The following is a 19,981-nucleotide window of genomic DNA, read 5'->3' on the forward strand; positions in this document are numbered from 1 at the left end:
GGTGGTATCAAGTCTACCAGGCACTCTCCAAGTAACTGGAAGAGACAACCAGTGGTGGCTGCTAATCACACAGGAAACTGCTGGAGGTGAAAAAGTTTCTTAGGTGCCTGCTTTGATCTCATTTCTGTTCTCAGTCACTGCTTAGGCAGAAGGAAGTGTTTACTTGATTTACAGCATCTTTAACTAGAGCATCCTACCCTGAGTCTGCAGAGCAGGTCATCAGTTGGTATGGAAGGTCCTTCCAGGGAGGCAGGTACTGCTCTTGTAAGCTCGTTGCACTGAAAGGGAAATAGAGGTGTTTGGTTTTAATGCCAAAGCCTCGATTCTTTGAACCAAATTTCTGAACACGTTGTAGGGTCTTGGGTTATGGTAGGAGTTGAGAAATAAGAGACTAATGGTATATTTTATGTGCCATGACAAATAGCAGGGAATTGTCTTACCTTTCCCTAACCTTTGCTGTGAAATACTGGGTAGACACAATGTCTTTTCTCCGTGTGGTGGAAACATTCATTAGCAAGTGCCATGTTTGACTGTCTGGGGATTGCCAAATGTCAGAAGCTGTTCCTATAGAGCTGGGAAGGGATTTTCATAAGGGCAGACTGTGTCTCGCTGACTCCCTTTCACTGCTAATGGGGCAGCCATCCTCTCCTCCGTGGCAATTCCCTTAGCAGGATGATATACCCAAGATGCATGTGATAGCTGTATAGACATGGCCTCCCCTTTGCAAATGTTGATGTGATGTATACACCATCAAGCAGGGAAGGATATTTTAGGGTCAGTAGGTCTCTTTAAGCAAAGTTAATACTAGGAGATGCTGGCACAACTAGTCACTATTTAGATTACACCTGTCAGAACCAGGCAGCCTCTCAACTCCTATGTTTGGGCGGGTGTATTTATCATATTTAGCTTTTATACAATACTCTTTTCATCTTCACTGCACTTCACAATTGTTAATTAATCCCGCAGCACCCAGGGATTACTAGTAATGCTTTACAAGGGAAAGCGGAAACAAGCAAGAAGAGGTCAAATGACTGGGCCAAGGTCACGGAAGAAATTTTGTCTAAAGAACATTAGGTTCTGCAAGATTAAAATGTTGTTAACTGGTCTGTCCTTGGATGTCAGCCTCCATTTTGGGGGGAGGGGGTGTTTCTGGGGGGCACTTTTGATATTGTCTAGTGTATTTAGAGCTCCCCTTTCATTTGTTCCCCTTAGCGCGTGTTTTTTTGCTGAGACAAATGGGGACAGAGGAGTTTTGTCTTCAGAGGATGATGGGGAAATTTCCAAGAATGAAGAATGTCTCATGTTCTGGAACTTTTATGCACCATCTTTTTATTTTGCAATTACAAATGGGGGCACCTGACTAATGAAATTAATTGGTTACTTTTTCAAAATCATTGCAAGGATTCAGATACCCAGTTCACTTTAAAAATAAAATACTTGCTTGTCTGGCACCTGTAGGCCTTTTTGAAAGGCCTGCGCTGATAATAGCAATCTGGTAACTTATCTGACAGTAACTACTGCAAGTATAGAATATGCTTATGGTGCTTTCTTCTCCCTAGGACTTGAAAGATGACCGGAGCGATGAAGAGGAGGAAGATTCTGTTACAGATAATGAAGAGGAGTCTACAAAGAATGGCAACAAGAACGGCTGTGGGTCAAGCAAACATCTCCTAGACAGCAGTCACCACTAGCCCCTTCCTGCCTCACCTCCTGCAGTGATTTCTGCTCTATTTTTAACCCAACCTACAGGATAGAATTTAAGTCAAAAGGCTTATGAGAGACTGTGATTGATTTATTGTTGGCTACTGGACCTGGAAAAAAGCCCAGTTTAGAGGGGAGGTAAAAATTGCGTAACGTGACAAAATGTGTTAATGACCCACTTTCTGAATAGTTGCTAAGTGTTTGGAAAGATGTTTGGATGCACTGACTGACAGAGCTCAACAAGGTCAAAGCTCAAGAGCATCAGATCATTTAGCATCCCATTGATTCTAATGTTGTTTTTCAATCTGATATAAGATATATTTCACCAAGCAGTTTAATTCACAGATGTTTTGTGGTAGGTAGTGTGAACTCCATTAGGAACCAAAATTACTCAATGTGGGAAAAATTTGACAGTGGTGTACAGTGACTAGTATTTTAGTCTTTACTTTTCAGTTTAAACCCTCATCAGAATGGCTATTTTTTGTTAGATTTCATTTCCTGGAGGCCAGTGGAAGCTAACATGGAGGAAGTCAAACTACTTGCCTGTGAAGAGCTGGCTTCACTGCAGAAATATAGTCTTTCTCCAAAATATGCTGTATGATAGATAGCTCAAATATTGTGTTCTAAGATTTACTTGCCAAGGAAGTCACTGTTAAAATAGCAAAACTCAGCCCTGATTCTCCATTGAGCTCCAGATTTCACAAATGTCTTTCATCTCGGTCATTTTGGACCAGTGTTAGAACCAAAGGTGCAGTTACGGGGGAAGATACTGAATGAAAATTGGGTCTTCTCACAGGTTCTTTTGCACTTCTTATTTGTCTTCAAAACTGCTGAACGCCCCCTGCTCCTGACATATCTACAGCCCAGAAGATTAAAAATATCTCATCCATTCCCTTCTTGTGAGCTTGTCTCACACAGCGGCATTGGATGACTGTCTTCTCAGGACCGAGCCCTCTAAATTCTGTTTTGTGGTTCCTGTGTGTTCACTGCATGTATCTGGTCCTTGGGGTAGTGTGGGGCTAGCAAGGAATGTCACATCATCAGTACTGTGTATTCATCTGATATCAGGACCTGCATTTCCATCTCCGCTCTTTTTGAAAATCAGGAATCCCATCAGCTAGAGCCAAACTTGAATGTGAGTACGTGACTTAAGCCACATACCGTTGTTTATGCTGTAAGAAGTGGAGGAACAGTGGATGTTTTATCAGCTCCTCTTACCACAAGTGCCTCTATCCTAAGTTTGCACTTTTGTTCTAACGCTAGCGCAGAGTGCAGCAGCATTTTAGTCCTGGGGCTTTCCAAGGAGAGCCTGGGCCTTTTAAACAGGGTGGTACCAATCTCATTTCCAGATGCATTTAGCTCACAAGGTCGTAAATGATTTGTGTCATAAGTTTTAGAGGTGAGAGGCTCTCCATGTGGTTCTACAGTAGCTGAGATCATCTGGTGAACTAAATCCAGTAGCTTGATAGAGACCAGGGGGACCACTGCTAAAACAGCCTCAGTGCAGAGCTTTTGGTTCGGAAAGGCTCTTTTCCCCTTAAGGCTGCTCAGGCAGGAACTTGGTGACCTACGGGAAGCACTATATGACTGACTTGTTTTCTCAAGAGTTCCTTGGCAAAGGGGGATATAATTCAGTGACTGAAGCATTTGAAAGAAAGGGAAATGTTTGGGATCTCAGATATGAAGAAAGAAGTGGTTTCTGTGCAGTTAAAAGAAACTGTAGGAGTACTTTGTTGCAGAGGCTGGTAGTATGAAAAAATCTACGTATGGTCTGTTGAACTAGGCTGTGTTTAATTTTTTTACTTATATTTTGGACCATGTTATACCCCAAATGTTTATGTTTTACCACAAAGAATTAAACTGAGAAAGGAGTATGGCCTACAGCTTCTGAGAAGGATGGGAAACGTACAGTGGCAGGACAGGACTCCTGACCCCGTGGTTGTAGTTCAGTAGTGCTGCTCGGGCTGAGCGGGCAGAATTCCCTCAGCAGTTGCTGTATAGCAGTGTGTTTCCTTACATAGCTGTAGAGAATACCTTAAATACTGCAGTGTGGATTTATTGGAAGTGTAAGTACTTATTACATCATCTAAAGCAACTGGTGAGTTTGGCAGGGTCACAGTTGCTTATCAGGGCCTGTTTATTGCCTACATGAAAAGAACTGGCCTTTCCTAACAAAATGTAGAAACCTGACATCTTGGAGGCTTTACGCTCCCTTTGAGAGCAGTGGAGACAACGATGCTTTCTACAAGACATAACGGGGTTTTGGGAGATGGCCAGGGTATTATCATTTGATTTTGGAGCCAGAAGGCTTTCCTGCTATGACTAGGAAAGGAATTCAGGAAAGGAAACACGAAGAATGATGTTGTCACAGGAGCGAGCCTCTGAACAACTACTGAGTTTTAAACTGGAATTTATAGTCTCGTTGAGGCCAAATCTTGCCCTTCCTACTTGGACAAGTCTCCCACTGAGGCCAATTAACTCTATTGGAGTTTTGCCTAGGAAAAATTTTGGATTGCAGTTATCCAACCTAATTACAAGACCTGTTGTTTTAAATTGATGTGAAACTAGGGTCTTAAAGGAAGAGTAAAAGGTAGATAAATACATTCAAACATAAAACATTGAGGCAGATTTTGGGTGAGTACAGAAGAATATGGAAGAAAACAACGTCCTGAAGGTGAAGATCAAGTCTAAGCACAGTAAATAACCAAATAACTACATCATGTTGCAGTTAGGGCCATGGAAGGAAGGAAGGCCATGGAAGGAAAGAAGGCCATGGAAGTCCCTTCCCGGGGGGTTACTGTCATGGCCAACCAAAGTGATGAGGCCTACAAATTCTGAATGTAAACCATTCGGTACTGGGGATAAATACCCACAGCACAGATTGTCACAGTGGGACTGGACACATGTCCTGTGTTACCATCAGATTTGTCACTTCTGAAGTTACATGTGTTTCATTTTCCGCTTTTTACTGGTAGAAACTCAGAAAGAAGCAGCTGCAGTCATGGGGAACACAATTCATGCTAAAGAAATTAATGTCATGGTGCTTCAAGATTTTCAGTCTATTCAATGCCCTTTTTTTAATGTTATCACGAAGAGAGTCTCAAAATGCAAGTGCAGAACAATTGTAGGTAATGTATATGAGCACAGAGGACAGACTCTAACGCATTGTTTTGACCATTTCACACAGTGGGTCCTGGTTAATGCTTGGACACTGTGCATCTGGTTTTGCTATGTCACTTTGACCATGCCAAAATATTTATGATAGAATTACAGAATGAAAATGAAATCTTAGTCCATTAGAATCAGCAGAATCTCTTCTGTTCCATTTAATTCCTCTGAATTCTGTCCTCCTGTCTGTGTATACTATGCTGCCTCTGTACTTGTTTACTCCATAGATTTACCCATCTACTCTGGATTTGATGTAGAGATCTCCTTTACTCCACAGAACTCATTTTGTCAATTTGTATCATTCAGTATAATTATCTTTTTTTGTTCCTAATGCCACTGAATTTGTCTGGTCAGTTATACTACACACTATAAATAAATATTTTTTAAAAATAGGTATCTATGTAAGAATTTCCTTGTTTTCCCTGCCTTGCAGTGTCGTCCTCTCTGCTTTCCATTCCTTCCCAGCTTTCCAGTGAGGGCCCATTCAGGAACAAATTCCTTACTCTTCCAAGTTTTCCCCTTGCCTGGAAAAGGCTGGATGACCACCCCTCTTCTTAAGAGGTAACAGCGATTGCTGTAAATGAACTTTTCTTTTTTTTGTCCAGGACGATTAATGAATGGAGAGGAACCAAAATTAATGGGTGCATCATCCATCATTTGTATTATTTAAGATTCATGCTTTGACTAAAGTACTTGAAAGTGGTCCTATCTACACTGGGAACTACTCACTGTAGAATGCCAACACATTTTTGTATCTTTACTCAGTTGGTTTTTGTTGTGCGTATTAGGACTGCTTATGACGTTATGTGTATTTGAGGAATGTTAGAATGATATGCAAATACAGAGATAATTCTTTTTTTCCTGAGAGTGCTTATGTTCGTACATAGTCCGAGGTGCTATTGCCCAGTTAGATTGCTGTGGGATTACTACCTAAATGTCTCATCACAAGCACACTTGAGACAACTCGGACAGGGCTCTTAAGATGGCAAAAGCAGGAAAGCTCTACTGAAAACAAGGGAGCTGTGCTGATTTGTATCAGCTGAAAAGCTGTTCCATATTTTATATTCTTTCTATTTCTGCCTCCCTAGTCGGGAAGATCACAGAGGTTCTGACTTACCATCTCTTCTCATGGGCAAACAAACATAGGGGAAGGTGTTCCAGCCCAAATAATGAACTGTAGCAGAATACTTTGGTTTTATTATCTGAATTCATTTTTTTTTAAGCTTATGAGTAAGAATAAAGTAGATGGGAAGCAAATCGAACAGGGATATGTGAGTTTTGGCTACAAACAACTTGCAAACTGTGAAGAATTAAAAAAAAATCTTGCTGATTTAGAAAGAAAAACATCATCTCCACAGGCATTTCCCCCAGCTGTGGGTTTGAAGAACAACAGATAACCAGTGGGCAGAAATGAAAGTCCATGCTGAGACTAAGAACATAGCCCAGTTGTGAAAATGCCAAAGAGAGTTGGTTTGATGGCTGTTAGCTGCCCAAGAGCTGGGGAGCCTTTCTGTGTGGAGCAGCAAATGAGCCAAGGAGGTACTCCTGAGCTGATTCCATTGGTCATGTTCAAAATCACTGAAAACGTCTGTTCCTGTTTCCCAGTCAGTTTAATGGGCTCCCTCCTGCTCTGTCTGTGCCATATGGAGCCAGGGTTTTGTTTCTTGCCTATAGAGTTTGAGCTTTGGCTGCCCAAGGCGTGGACCTTGAGGAGGGTGAACACCTCTGACTTGTTGAAGGTCACACAGGACATCTGTATTCCCACTGAGAATGCGATTTCTGCTTAGGAAATTTATGAAACCTACCTGATGCCCATGCTTTAGAGAGAGAGTAACCAATGTGTGTCAGACAGCAAGGTGGCACTGTGAGTGACCAGCATCACGGAGAGCGAGCTGACCTTTCCTGAGCACAGCTTCATGAATATGGAGAAGAAAAGTCAGGAGAAGGCTTGGCCAACTCATCGCACAGGTTTTTCTTACAGATGTAGGTGTGAAAGACTCATTTAAAGGCTGCTTTCTCTAGTTATTTAGTGGGGAGCATTTTTTCTCACTCTGTCACCATATTTGTGCATGATGCTACTTGGTTTATAGAAGTTGCCAAACAAGGTCAGAGCAGTCACACTCACTTCTGAGAGCAGCCAGCACCAAAAGTTTGAGAGGTGGATACCAAACCAACAGCCCAGGGTAATCCCTCTCCCGCTCTGGTATGAGGCACAGGTAGGTTTGTGCTCTGAAACACATTTTGGGGGAGGAAGGGTGTTACCATGTACAGTCACAGCTCTAGATGTTCTTGCCACTTGTGTACAACAACCAGCTGCTCTGTGCTGCAGGGGTTGGGCACACCTTGAGTGAGGAACATAGTTCAACCTTAGGTTCATTTCTTTGAATTCCCATTGCCCAGCTTGTGTTTGCCATCCTGCCACTCAGGTTTTTGGTCACCTGCATTGCTGCTTAACCTCATCAGCAGAGATTTCTCCATGCCCCGTCTCTGCTCCAACCTGTAGTAGCAGCAGTGTTTGCATGTAGTGCTAAGGTGGCACACTTGCCTACTGAAGTGTAAGCTATTTGGTATATCACACAAGAGAGGGAAACTTCACAAAGTATTGGGACATAATGGAGGAGAGGGGAAATCATTGGCCAGAAGACCAGGACTCCTGCAGGAAAAAAATTACTTTCACTTTCTGTCCTGTCATCCACGTGTGTTAGGATCTTAAGCAGCAGAGAGGAGGTAAAGCCCTGACATTAATCCCTTGTCAAAGAATGGGATTCCCAGTCGAGGAAACGGAGGTGATCAAAGCAATGTAATCTTCACCCTAGCTGACTACAGAGAACTTCAAGTAGGGCTCTGAGAGTTTATTTAACTGAAGTACCCTTTGTGGGATTACTTGAAGTTTCTAGCTTAATAGAAGACAAGGCTGAAAGCACAGGTCTAAGCTTCAACATATGACTCTGCAAATACAAAGTCATAACAACCCATGTAGGATAATGTTGTTGATGTTCCAATAGTCCGAAGATTTATGAAAATATCTTCTATTTACTCAGCTGCAAAGAGCCCTGTTCTTCTGGAGTTTTGTTACCCCATAAAGCATTCAGAGGAGACCCCATAATCATTTCAAAGTCAGAAACATTAAGTGGAATAACAAGTATAAACCCTATCCACAGTGACTTTGAAGTGCAAGAAGCATGTCCTTGTAGCCATAGAATATTACTCTGCTTTGAGCCAGGGTGGGAAGAAACAGCTCCCAGGCAGTTGTTTCAGGTGATGAAAAGTCTGTATTTTTCCTACCACAAAAGTAGCTGGTCTAAAAAAAGTTAGAGTTGAGCAGTGATGATTAAATTCCCCCTGAAATTCACAGGATCTTTTCCCATGATGCTGATGAGAACTGGATCCAGACCTCAAGCGACCAGATAAAATGATAAAGACAGCATGGCACTGCATTCTCCAGCCATCAGGAGTAGGGCACAGCCCCAGTGTTTCCTCCTCCTATAGCCCAGGGCAAAATCCTCCCTGGAAAATGAGATCTTTTGTCTGCAGGACACTCACCTGAACTCAGTTCTGCCTTTGCCTCTGCCCAAACTGGGCATGTGTCTCTTGAAAGACATGCCTGGGAAAGCAGTCCCTCCCCTTTCAAACCAGAAACTTCACTTTCAGAAAGCAGTCTGCCTCCTATCCTCTGTGCTGTTCAAAATCTCAACAAAGACTGGATTGCTGATGCTAAGGCCTGCGATCCAAGGCCAAATTTACCAGGAAGAGGCAAATGATGAGCTGTGGTTATCACAACCACCTTAGCGTGTGAATGCATGAGAGGGCTGCTAAGCCACAGGTGAAAAGGGAGCAGAGAGAGAAACTGGAGCAAAATGGCTGGGGCAACACAGCAACAGTTTAAACACAGAACTGACATCACCAAGAATCACAAAGCAAAGCAGTAACAAGGCTAGGAAGAAAAAAAGCCCCAAGAGAAGAAGGAGGAGGAAAAAGACGGTAGTTCAGTAATACTGGGGATCAGCCCTTTCCAAGCAGCAGAAGCCAGCTTTGCCTGGACTCTGAGATGAACTCTGTAGCCAGGACAACTCCTTTTCCCTGAGCACCAGCGGTTTCAGATTGAGCCCAGCCGATGAGTTCCCAAGGCAGGAGCGAAGGCAGCAGGATCTGGGAAACACTCCTTTAGAAAGTTCCCAGTATGTGAGTGAGGAGACAGGGAGGGACTCAGCTGGGGCTAGGCCAGGGTAGCCACAAGTGGAGGCCAGAAGACCTGCAGCTGTGGCAATGACCCCATGGTTCACCTTCAGTTGCTGGGCAAGCCTGACTCTGCCTTGACTCTCAGCATTGGTTTTGTGCTTCTCCTGGCTGACCGAGGCTCCCCGAGAGTCATAGAAGAGCTCCTAGAAGATTTGTGTGTTTGCTTTCTACAACAAAGAGCAGAAGAAAGGTGCTAAAAGGCCCTTCTAGTGCTAGCACATATGGGTAAGTTTCTTGGTTATGTCATGGGCTGCATACAATGCAGGAGAGGTCCTAGTATTTCAGGAGAAGAATCTGTGGGAAGCAGGAGCGAAATCTTATCAAGTTGTCCTAAATCTTATCAGGCTATGCAAATCCTACCTAGCTTCTTTGCCATTTTAAAGGAGGAGTTATTCAGCAACAAAAAAATGTTTCATACATTTCCCTATTGCAAGGGGCAGTGAAGTCAGATAGCAGTTGCATGTTTGGAGCTTTTTTTCCCCTTCTAATCTTTTGGATCCTGCAAGGATGGCATTTGAGCAGAGAACATGACACTGTAGCAATAGCCCTTTTGCCTGAAGTGAGGACTATCCTGTAACCCATACTGTACTGCAGGACATGCACAGCATTTATTGAACTTGGAAATTGCCCCACACACCCACTTTTGTGCTGCAGTTCCCTCTGTGATTCTTCTCTGGCATAAAATCTGGGCAAGAGGGAAGCCAGCATGTTTACCCCTTCCCATGCCCTGACACGCATAGCTGACATGAGGGAAATCGTAACCCAGCAGCACCACATCTCTACACTGTGGATTGCAAATATGGCTGCTCCACCTCTTGTGGGCAATGATTTTAAAAAAAAAAAAACAAACAACATTTGGGGACTAATCCAAAGCAAACGTTGGAACTTAGCCATGGCTTGTGAGGTTAGTCCCACACCCTGACGGACACAGGGTCCCAGCAGCTCCACAAAGCAGTGGAGCTGCCAGCCTGCAGCTGAGCACCCTCGCCCTGGGCCATGGAAAGGCCACGCTCCTTTCACTGAATGTTAGTGAGAGGAAGACCAATTCCTGCTCTGTAACACAATGTTGAGAACAGAGAAACCTCTAAGTTTCTTAATTTTACACATGAGAGAGGATTTTACTGCCTGCCAAGGGAATGGATGCTCGTCTGTCCTGTTGCATGACAGAACTGTAGGTGCCAGTGCAAAACACACAGCAAAAAGTGCTGTTGGTCTCTGGGCCAAGGCAGCCGGCACCGGGCACGGAGGAAATGTGTCTCGGGCCTTCCCCCCGGTTCTGGCTGACAGCTCCCTTCAGAAAGCCCAGAGCAGCACTGCTGGTCTGTACGTGCTGCATGCAGTGATGAGAAAGCTCGAGTACCTATGCCAATACACCAAAACGCGTGTATTGGTTACCTGGTTATTGCTGCAAGGGCCCACGAGGTGGCAATAGCAGGACACTGCTCCCTGCTCGGACAGGGCTCCCGTGAAGCATTTTTGTCCATCTTTTTGCCCTTTAAAACAAAGAGATTCTGTCGAAGATCGGGGTGCAAAGTGTTTCTTACAACTGGTAATTTCCGCTTGGTCAGTCTCTAACTGTGAAACAAGTGTCTGGTACGTCGCTGGTAAAAAAGCACTACAAATTTTACCGAGAGCGAGTGTTTGGTACCAGTCCAGAGGACCAGCGTGTCGGAGTCCCGAGGGCTGGCATCTACCCGGGTGTCACCAGTGACCCTTTCCCCAGAGGTGCAGAGCTCTCCTGCTGACTCCCCTGGTACCCGAGCTGTACCTGCCATATCTGGGGTAAGGGCTGGGGAAGAAAGGATGTTAAATCTTCTCTGACTCTGCTTTACTGCTTGTACTTTTTTGTATTGTCTATTTAAACTACATATTTGTCAAGCCACAGAGTCTGCAGCTGCTAGTAAGTGAAGTCCCATTCTCACCTAGATCTTTAATTACTGTAATGCAAATAAGGATGATAAAACTCTCAGAATAATGAGGGTTACACTGCCATTCCACTTTAGGAGACAGACTCTCCACCCCAAGCACATCAGGTGCTCTGCATTTTGCACCATTGCCAACAATAAAGCAAAGCTCTAAGGGTAGAAGGGTTTGGGCCAGGCTCAGTGTGTGCATGTGCAAGGGAGGGAGCAGTGGGACATCATCTCCCAAACACAAAAGGAGATGGAGACTGAGGAGCAGTTGCATCTCAAACCTTTTAAATCCAACAGGGTCTGAGCATTATGGCCAGAGCAACCCAAGGATTTGGGAATGCCAAGAAGTGGCTTTGTGTAAGAAAAAAACCCTGTGAGCATGCACTGGGAGGGCACCCTACCCCACGTACTAACCCTAGCTGTGTTCAGCCTGCCTGCCTAGTGCTGTTACCAAGGGAGGATGGGAGCTCCCCGAGGACAGTCTGTCCCCAGAACATGGTCCGTCACCATGCTGCTGAGTAGGTCAACCAGAGAGAGGGAACGCCTGTGCTCATGGGGTGAGGGCTGTGAACAGCCCACCTTGCATCACCTGGCGACATCCCCCCACCAACAACTTTTACAAGGGCAGAAGGATGAATTAATTGGGTGCTGGCTGTGTGCTGGAAAAGATGAGGTACAAGGCAAGCTGCTCAGTGAATGGGGGCTACATTGCCCTGACAGGTACAATGTACAGGGGCACGGACTGAGCTTTGGGTTTTGTGCTCGAAGAATATTGCCTTAAAACACCTCCAAAACCACCACAGCGCACTGGCAGGAGGCACCACTGAAAAGTGCTCCATATAGAAAGCTGTTCCCAAAGTTCTTTAATGCAAATAAGTAGCGGTCACTGCAGCCCCAGGTTGAAGCGCTCACTAAGCAGTGTTAAATGCTGGACAAACTGGGCTTTTTATAAATGCAGAGCAGAGAGACAAACAATTAACACCAAAATCTAGCAGTTCTAGGAATTTTCCCCTAGAAACCTGGGGAAGGCACAGTGTGTACCTCCTCCCTTACTGCTGCTGTGACTGGTTCCTGCCAGGGGGAAATTTTGGGCTTGGGCTCCATGAAAGGTGTGCTGAGGAACCCAGCAGCTCCATAGCTGTGCTAAGCCCTGGCTGAAATGGCGCACTGAGCCAAGCAAACAGCCATAAGCACTCCTACACTCCCCTCGAGCATCAGCAGGAAAAAGGGATCTGTTGGTCTAAACAAGCTTCTTTAATCCCATTCAGCACAACCCTCGTGGTCAGGCTGCGCTCAGCTATGAATGTGCAGAGAGCTGGGAACTGATTTGCTTTGATAGTGGGATGAAGTGTTTCCTTGAGCTCTCTCCATGCATGGCTGTGGATGAGCAGGAGGCGCTCGGAAGCTGTGGACTGTGGGTGGCAGCCTCCGTGGTTTCCATCTGACCCCAGTTCTTCTCTAGGTTTCTCTTTCAGAGCCAGGAGGCAGCTGGATTTGACTTGACTGTCCCAGCAGAGATTGAAGCTTCGAGGCTGCCTGTCTGGCACGCACTGTGCATGGGGTTTGCCAGGGGCTGGTACCCAGCTGTTGGCACAGTTTCCTCCATCACAGCTCACAGACGGTGCCGGTGGGACTCCTTACTGCCAGCAGGTTAACTGAAACGCATCTCCTCTCATTCCTTGTGGGTGTCCGGCCCTGAAAGCCTGAAAGCAGGCAGTTATAAGAGTCCTAGAGTGACGCTTATATTTTGCTTTTATGAACAAATACTTGCAACCAAGCCAAAGTCAATTGCCAGCTCTGTTGGGAGAGAGGATCTAGCATCAGAGGAGGATCCCGATTCTGTTCTTGGTTCACTGTATGACCTTGCAAATAATGACAATATTGGCCCCAAATGGACTGGGATGAGGTATTGGTGGCTGTTGTTGATTAAAGAGCAGGATGTGTTTCAGACTCCAGAAGGGTTGCTCCCTCCAGACCTCACACTGGCCCTGCACCTGGCCAGTTCTTACCTAGTGACTCTGAGCAGACTTTGCTGATGCGGGCAGTCGGGTTTCTTTGCTGGTTGTGGAGGAAAAGGCAGCCCTTGCTGTCACTTAGAAGACTGTGACTTGCACAAACTCCATCAAAGTGCACGGCATTACAGATGTGGCCGTGCAATGGTCACAGCAAATCCTGTCTGCCCTGCTCCTTTCTCCCCTGAGAACAAAGATGCTTTTGCTGCTTCAGGTGAGCTCAAGAGACCAAAATGTGGGGCTCTTTCTCCAAGTAGGTGCTCCAAGTGACCCCTAGACTAGGCAACTAACATAGATATGCAACATCAGTTGACCAAACGTCCCAGTTTGCATCTCCAGGCTGTGCAGCTCATACTAAAGGCTGTGGGACAGCATGTGCTGGAGGCTGAGTGCCCACAGCTCCCTCCCTGCTGGAGGTGTTTGTCCTCCTGGGACAGCACTGGGGAATTTGCTGACTCAGTTGGGGGTGATGGGGAGGGAGTGCGAAGACTGAGTGGTCCAGAGGGGGAGAACTGCAGAGCAGCCAAGTCTGGGGAGAAGGCTAGCAAAACTGTATTGTTAAATTTTAAAAGCTCCAGGTGGTCAGAGGTTTTGGGCTGTGAACTCTGCACTGCTTCTGACAGTGGCGTTACAGGAATGCTTCTGCACAGCTCTGCATCCAATATGGGAGCGACTGGGAAAATTTGCACAAACTTGGGCAAAGGATTGATCCTGTGGGGAAAAGTAACTCTGAATGCTGTTGCATTGTTGGTCCTATCACTGCTTATGGATAAAAGGTGGAGGTTTTTGATTGATGAATTTGTGTAAAAATTAGTTAAAATGGTTTAACAAAGCTTTGAGGGCACCTTGGGAACAGCTTGAATATGAGACAAAAGAAGAAAGGTTAGACAACAGAAGTCCAGAGCAACGATAAAATAACCCAAGCACATGGGCTTGGGGCTGTTCCACTTCCACAAGAGAACAGGGGTGTTTTACAGGCCTAGGCTGGGGGGCCAGTGGGGCTGGGGGGCCTCGGGACACAATCCTTCCTCAGCTCTGTGCCACCATTCAGTGGTGCTTGCGCTTGGCGGACAGCCCTTTCCACCTTGGCGCATCCCCCCCACCCATGGCCCTGCAGCTCCAGCGGGCCGCGAGGAGGGGCACTGCTGGCTGGAGGAGAGCAGACTCCTATGCCGTGATCTACCCCGGAGCCCCCGCCACAGCGCTTGATGAGGGCCCCTGACCCCCGGTAATCCCTGCTCGTGGGGATATTGAGTTTTCTGTTTGCTTTGCAAGTGTAATTGGCCAAGACGCTGTGAAGGGAGGAGAGAGTGCTCAAGGGAGAGGTGTTAAAGAAATAGGAAAACATTATTAAGAGTGTTTTAAGTCGGCAGTTTCCCTTATTAGTACTTTCATGATGGAAAGAAGCCACTTTAGGTCCGTGCAGTTGCACTGGGCCACCATGTCCAGGCCCATGTAGACATCCACGCAGAGGCTGTGCTATCTTGTGCATCCCCTTGGCATCACTTCTATCTCTCTTCCAAGCCATGCACTGCTTTCTTGGCTTACAAATCTCCTCTGGCTTCTTGTGCCCTGCTGCAAGGAATATGCAGAGAAGGAGGAGACTTATATGAATTATTTGATTTGGGGGGGTGATCCTCATCCAAGGCAGCTGTTGCATTCAAAGGGAGATGTTTGAGAGGAGAAGGGGAACACCAGCTGTGAGATATGACCAGCTGAAGGACAGCACCAGGGAAAGAAGGAGGTGGTGCCTGCATGAAGGGCTCTGCTGTGGTGAACTCCAAGCATTTAGAAGATCTGCCTCCACAGCAAAAAAGAAATCAATGGCATAGTTTTCTGAGAAAGGATTATTTTAAACCATCCTATGGTTGGGAACCTCTTCATTTGCTCCTGGGCAATAAGCCTCTAGGCTTGTCACAGCTCACATTTCCCAGCCTGTCATGGGGTCAAACATGGAGTGATGGAGTTAAATGAGAAATCAGTCTCATGATTGCAGGAGCCAAGGCCTGGAGAGGAAAAACCCAAACAAACCATAAAACAGAACAAAAGAAAGTGCCAGCTATTCCCAGGTTCCTGATAACATCATCAGAGGTGGCAACAGTGGACTTCATAAAAACCTCGCTGAACTTTAGGGTCAGCCTCAAACAACGACAGCTCTTTCCTTTGTCCATTTGTTCCTGCGTGCCTGGGGAGTGACGTGTGGCTGATTATTATTGCCTGGGTGATGGCTATCTATGCGCAGCTCTCAGATACCAAACAGACCCTGGACTAGCCTTGTCTGTGTTTAAAAATCGCAGCATCGTCTGGATGGAGGTGGTGGTACACTTTCATTTCCGATCTCTCTACACAAAGTACTGCCTACACTGGAGGGAGCAGATTCTCCCGGCACCCTGCAGCTGTGTTACTCAATTGGGAGCATGTTCTTTTATATTCCTGGCTTTTCTCACCCACAGTGGCATGCATGGGATGTCATTTTCTGCTCCCGACAGTGTTGCACCCTGATCCCTCTAACCATCTGCACCAAGGTAGCAAGATACCTTGGGAGGTTTCGTGCAGACAGTAGTGGCACCAGTGTGGGGATGTAGCCAGATCTCCACTCTCATGGCGGCAGGTGTGAAGCGACCTGGAATTTCAGGAGTCCATTCCTCAGCCCCTATCCCACAGGAGTATTTTTATTCTCTTTTTTCTGTATTCCATGGAAATAGGATGTTTTTCCGTATTGCAGCTGCGTGAAGCTGTGAGGCCCCTGGAGACAGGCAGAGGGGAAGTGTTTGGAGGGAAGATCTCCAGGGAAAACCTCATGCAATGCACTCACTGTTTGTAAGACAGATGCGTCTCAACCAAAGCAAACTCTCTCTGACAAAAGGGAACCCTTGTCAGCCCATGAATAAAGCTTCCTGCTAGGGGAAAGGGATAGGTCTCCTGCCATGGACTTACCTTAACTGAAGCAGGCTGCTTGCTCCCATGAGGGCACAGGTGCCAGTGGCTCGGCTCTGTCCCTGGACACCTCCAGTATCACAGTCACTTTTCTTTCTGTTCCTTATCCCCAGGAGCTCAGGAGCAGGCTGTCCATTTTCAGCCAGTCTTGACGGAGATGTCCCAGAGGGAGTTTTTCTCTCACAGGCTCAGGAGAATTCAGGCTGCTGGAAGGAAAAACCTCATAAGTGCTTCTGCTGAGGGCTGCCTCAACAGTACTAGACACTGGAGGCTCCACATAGAATCATAAGAATCATTTAGGTTGGAAAAGACCTTTAACATCATTGAGTCCAACCATAAGAAGCGAGTCCAACATGAAGAAGCACAGCCTTAAAGACCCTCTATCCAGGGAAGAAGTTTTAATTGAACCTCTGGCTTACTGTGAAAAACCGATCTGTAGGAAACCGACTGCTGGCACCTATAGAACTACTTATATTTATTTAGTTGATTGTTTTAAATGACAAAAGAGCTTTTCTTGGTCCCTACTTGTCATTAACCTGTCTCTGGCTTCTTTGCAGGGGCATTTGCATGGGTAACAGCAGCACCCGCCAGGTCTGCACCCAACCAGCCTGGCCAAACTCTGCAGTGTTAAGGCAGGTGCAGCCTGCAGCAGGGAAGGAAATCCTCGCTGCCCAAAGACTGTGGCGAGGCAAGGAGCTGCGGGGAGAGTGGGGAAGGCATCGGAGTGTCCTGGGCAGGAAAGCATCACCCATGAGGTTGGGACTGCCCACTTAGGACCAGGACGGGAAGGGTTTGGAGAGGGGTGGCTGGAGAGAAGGGAGAAGGCTGAGTAATGGCCAAGTTAACCCTTTGTATGCTGGCATTTTCCAGGCGGCAAGCCAAATGACTGCTCAGGAAGATGTATATAACACATGTCTGCAGTCTCCAAAGGGTTATTAACTGTGCAATAATGGCCATGAAACTTGGCTTCCTCGACATACATTTAAAATTGCAAAAAAATAAAACACGAGTTTCAGAGGGGGACAGGTCTTGTTTCCTAGAAACTGTGGGGCCAAATCCACTCTCTGTGATGGTGAGAGGAGGAGAAACACTACTCCCCCCACACCAGGGCTGGGGGCAGGGGAGAAATGCAATCACCACAACAGGACCACAGCCCCCTCCTGCCACACGCATTATCCTTATCAGTAACAATTTCAAGACATTTCTGAAAAGCCCATGGTGTTAAATTAATAAAGTCTGTGTCTCACTGGAGCTTTGGGATTTGGATTCAATAAAAACACTGCTGCTCCTAAGACAGTTTCCTCTTTTGTTGTGTGGGTACCTCTGCGGGGGCTTGTCCCTTGCTCCTGGCTCCAGCCCTTGCCAATACCAAGGCCTGCCTGTGATGTTGCCCCTGTTGTGGGGCGTTGCAGCCTCTTGGGCCCCTGCCCAGATGCTCTGCAACTCTGCGATGCTCAGCAGGGACTAGCCCTACCCCAATGCAGTCTGTGCCGGCCAGCTCAGCCACTGAGCGAGTCCTTCCATGCAGTAAGTTACAGACTTCTCTTTATTAGTGCCCCTCTTTCCCCACACTATTAAATTTATTCTTTCTCTGTATTGTTATTATTTTTTTGGCAGAGGACTTTGGAAGGTGGGAGAAAGGATCTACTAAAAAGTTAAGCAAATCTAAGCCCCTTCATCAAACCCTTTTGAGGGAAGAGATGAGGCACCAGCTTCAGTCCCTTAACAAATGAAGATGGCTGGTGGTCTGGGTTTAAACATGACTGTTCGGCGCTCAGGCCAGATTTGGCAGCTCACAAATCAAACTGCCTCTTGGTTCTCAGGAGTGGAGGATTGCCACGGGTGGAAGAGCTGTGGGGGAGCTGCTGCCCAGAGCTGCTGTGCCAGCCGGGGCCCTGGCCTTGGAAAGACGCGCTGAAATTGTTGGTTCACAACAGGTCAGGAGAGAAATTCAGGCTCTGAGGCTTTGTTTAAACCATGTTACATTACACTATTGACATACAGCAAGGCAGTCCCAAATTGAGTTTTTGTCTCACTTGAATGGGTTCTGAGCCAGTCCATTTGCTTTGGTAAGTTACTTCTTGTTAGAGAGCAGACTGAGCCTTGAAAGAGACAGGAAAACACAGAGCTATTAAATCTCACCTGGTCTCATGTTAAGAAAGTGAATTTGAGCTGTGGGTCTTGGCTTTGCTCAGATTTTGTCTGCTGGGAGCTGGTTGCAGGTCCTCAGTTTTGCTCTTGCTGCTGACCGCTGGTAACGTCCTCCAAGTGCCACCGCACTGGAGAGACGAGGAGCTTCCCTGAGACCGCAGTAGGAGGTGGGACGTCAGCATGCACTCATGCCTGTATGGTGCTGCAGAGGCCCTGCGCAGGGTAGGTCTTGCCACGGTGCTACGCCAGCCTGCTGTGTGCCGCAGGGTGTTCCTCAATGCCCAGGAAGAGCACAGCCGGCGGGGTGAAGGGCTGGAGGCAGCTCTAGGATTCCGACTCTCAAATGGCCTCTCTACTTGTCACAGGAGCAGATCTCAAAGAAAACATGGTTCTTGTTGCCTGTCCAGTGCCTGAAAGAGAGAAAATGGTGTTAACCTGCTCATCTCTCTTCCCACTCCTTTTCCTAGATTCAAACGGCCCTTTTCTTAGCACTACCCCAGTTGCCTGCCCTCGCAGGGATGAGCATCCAAATCTAATTCCCCTTGCTTGCGTCTCAGAGCCATTACCACTGTCAGTACAACTCTGGACAATTCTCGTATAAGTGCTGCACTGCTATCTGCCAGAGTCATTCACACTCTTTTATGGGCCTTCCTTTGAATTCTTCTACAATTTCAGTAACAAAGTTGCAGATTTTTGCAGAAGTTTAAACTCTAGGACACTGCTCTGCTGGGCCACAGCAGTTTAAAGCTGCTAACACGTTGGGTCTTTACTGCTTTCCACGACTCAGCCATGCCAGGAGCACAGGATCCGATCCAAAGCCCGCTGAATGCAGCGGAAATCTTTCTACTCTTGGAAAGCACCCTACTGCTTTCAACAGCCCCTGGACCAAGCTGACTTCTCCTGACCCCTGGGCAGCTGAGGACACGCAGGACATGGCCTAGCCATCAGGTAGGAAGGAGCTTTTGTGGCTGCAGGATCTCAGTGAAAATGGGAACTGGTTGCACCCGGATGAGGATGCGAGTGTCCCCCCACACATGGAGTGGCAAGGGAAGGGAGTTGGCAGGTAGCTTCCTCCTCTTCTTCCTCTCTCAAACGGCCCTCTTAACTAGCTTGAACAACCTGTCCTCCCTGATTTAAATTAGCGTCCCCCTCTTGTCCACCACTGTAAAAATCAATTTTTATATCTCCTGAGCTTTATGAACTTGTTTCTTGTTTTCATCCATGTGATGAGTGCTTCCAGGAGTAGGTAAGATCATTGCCTAAAATCTTTCTACGCTCATATATTGCCAACCTCATTTTTTCTTGGGCTGCTGAGTCCGGGGATCAATACTTCAGATGGCGGTGGAAAAGGCTGCAGGAAATGAAGGAATGGGTGAATTTTTCAAGCGAGCGTCTGTAGCAGTGCCTAAATTCCTTTAGTAATGAAGAAAAGGATATGCAGAAAACACGACGGAGGAGACCACCAGTCGGCTGCTTTTTGCCAGACCTCCCATGCCTCTCACTAGGCTATTTCCAACGGCTTCATGGGCACCAAACCAGCCGCAGGCCTCGGAGAACCGGCTGCAGAAATGCCCGCCGCAGGGCACGGGGGGGGCCCGGCTCTGGCTGGGGTCTGCGCGCCTGCCCGGCCGCGGGGCAGGAGAGGGCGCCCCCTGCCGGCTGCCCCCACCCACGTGCACCCCTCCTCGGGCAGCCCAGCCCTCCGCCCAGCGCGTTCAGCTCGCAGCCAATGGGGGAGCGCGGGGCGTGGCCCGTTGGGCGCCCGCGCCAATGAGCGCGCGGGGCCGCGGGGAGGGGCGTGGCCGGGCGCCCACCACGCCGGGGCTGTCGGCGGCGCTGATTACTTTTTCCGAGGGCGGG

At 47.1% G+C, this 19,981-nt stretch overlaps 1 protein-coding gene across 2 annotated transcripts in view; it reads left to right on the plus strand.

The window, feature by feature from the left end:
• The window catches only part of CERS3 (ceramide synthase 3), a 55,099-nt gene extending 49,240 nt beyond the window's left edge, over positions 1–5,859 (plus strand). For both annotated transcript variants that reach the window (XM_072870596.1, XM_072870597.1), the window contains one exon: positions 1,560–5,859. In XM_072870596.1, the coding sequence (XP_072726697.1) occupies positions 1,560–1,691 (132 nt within the window). In that variant the 3' untranslated portion in view covers positions 1,692–5,859. The remainder of the gene's footprint in view (positions 1–1,559) is intronic.
• Positions 5,860–19,981: the final 14,122 nt, after the last annotated feature.

Source organism: Ciconia boyciana, chromosome 8 (assembly GCF_034638445.1).
Source record: "Ciconia boyciana chromosome 8, ASM3463844v1, whole genome shotgun sequence".
In the NCBI taxonomy this organism is placed as follows: Eukaryota; Metazoa; Chordata; class Aves; order Ciconiiformes; family Ciconiidae; genus Ciconia; species Ciconia boyciana.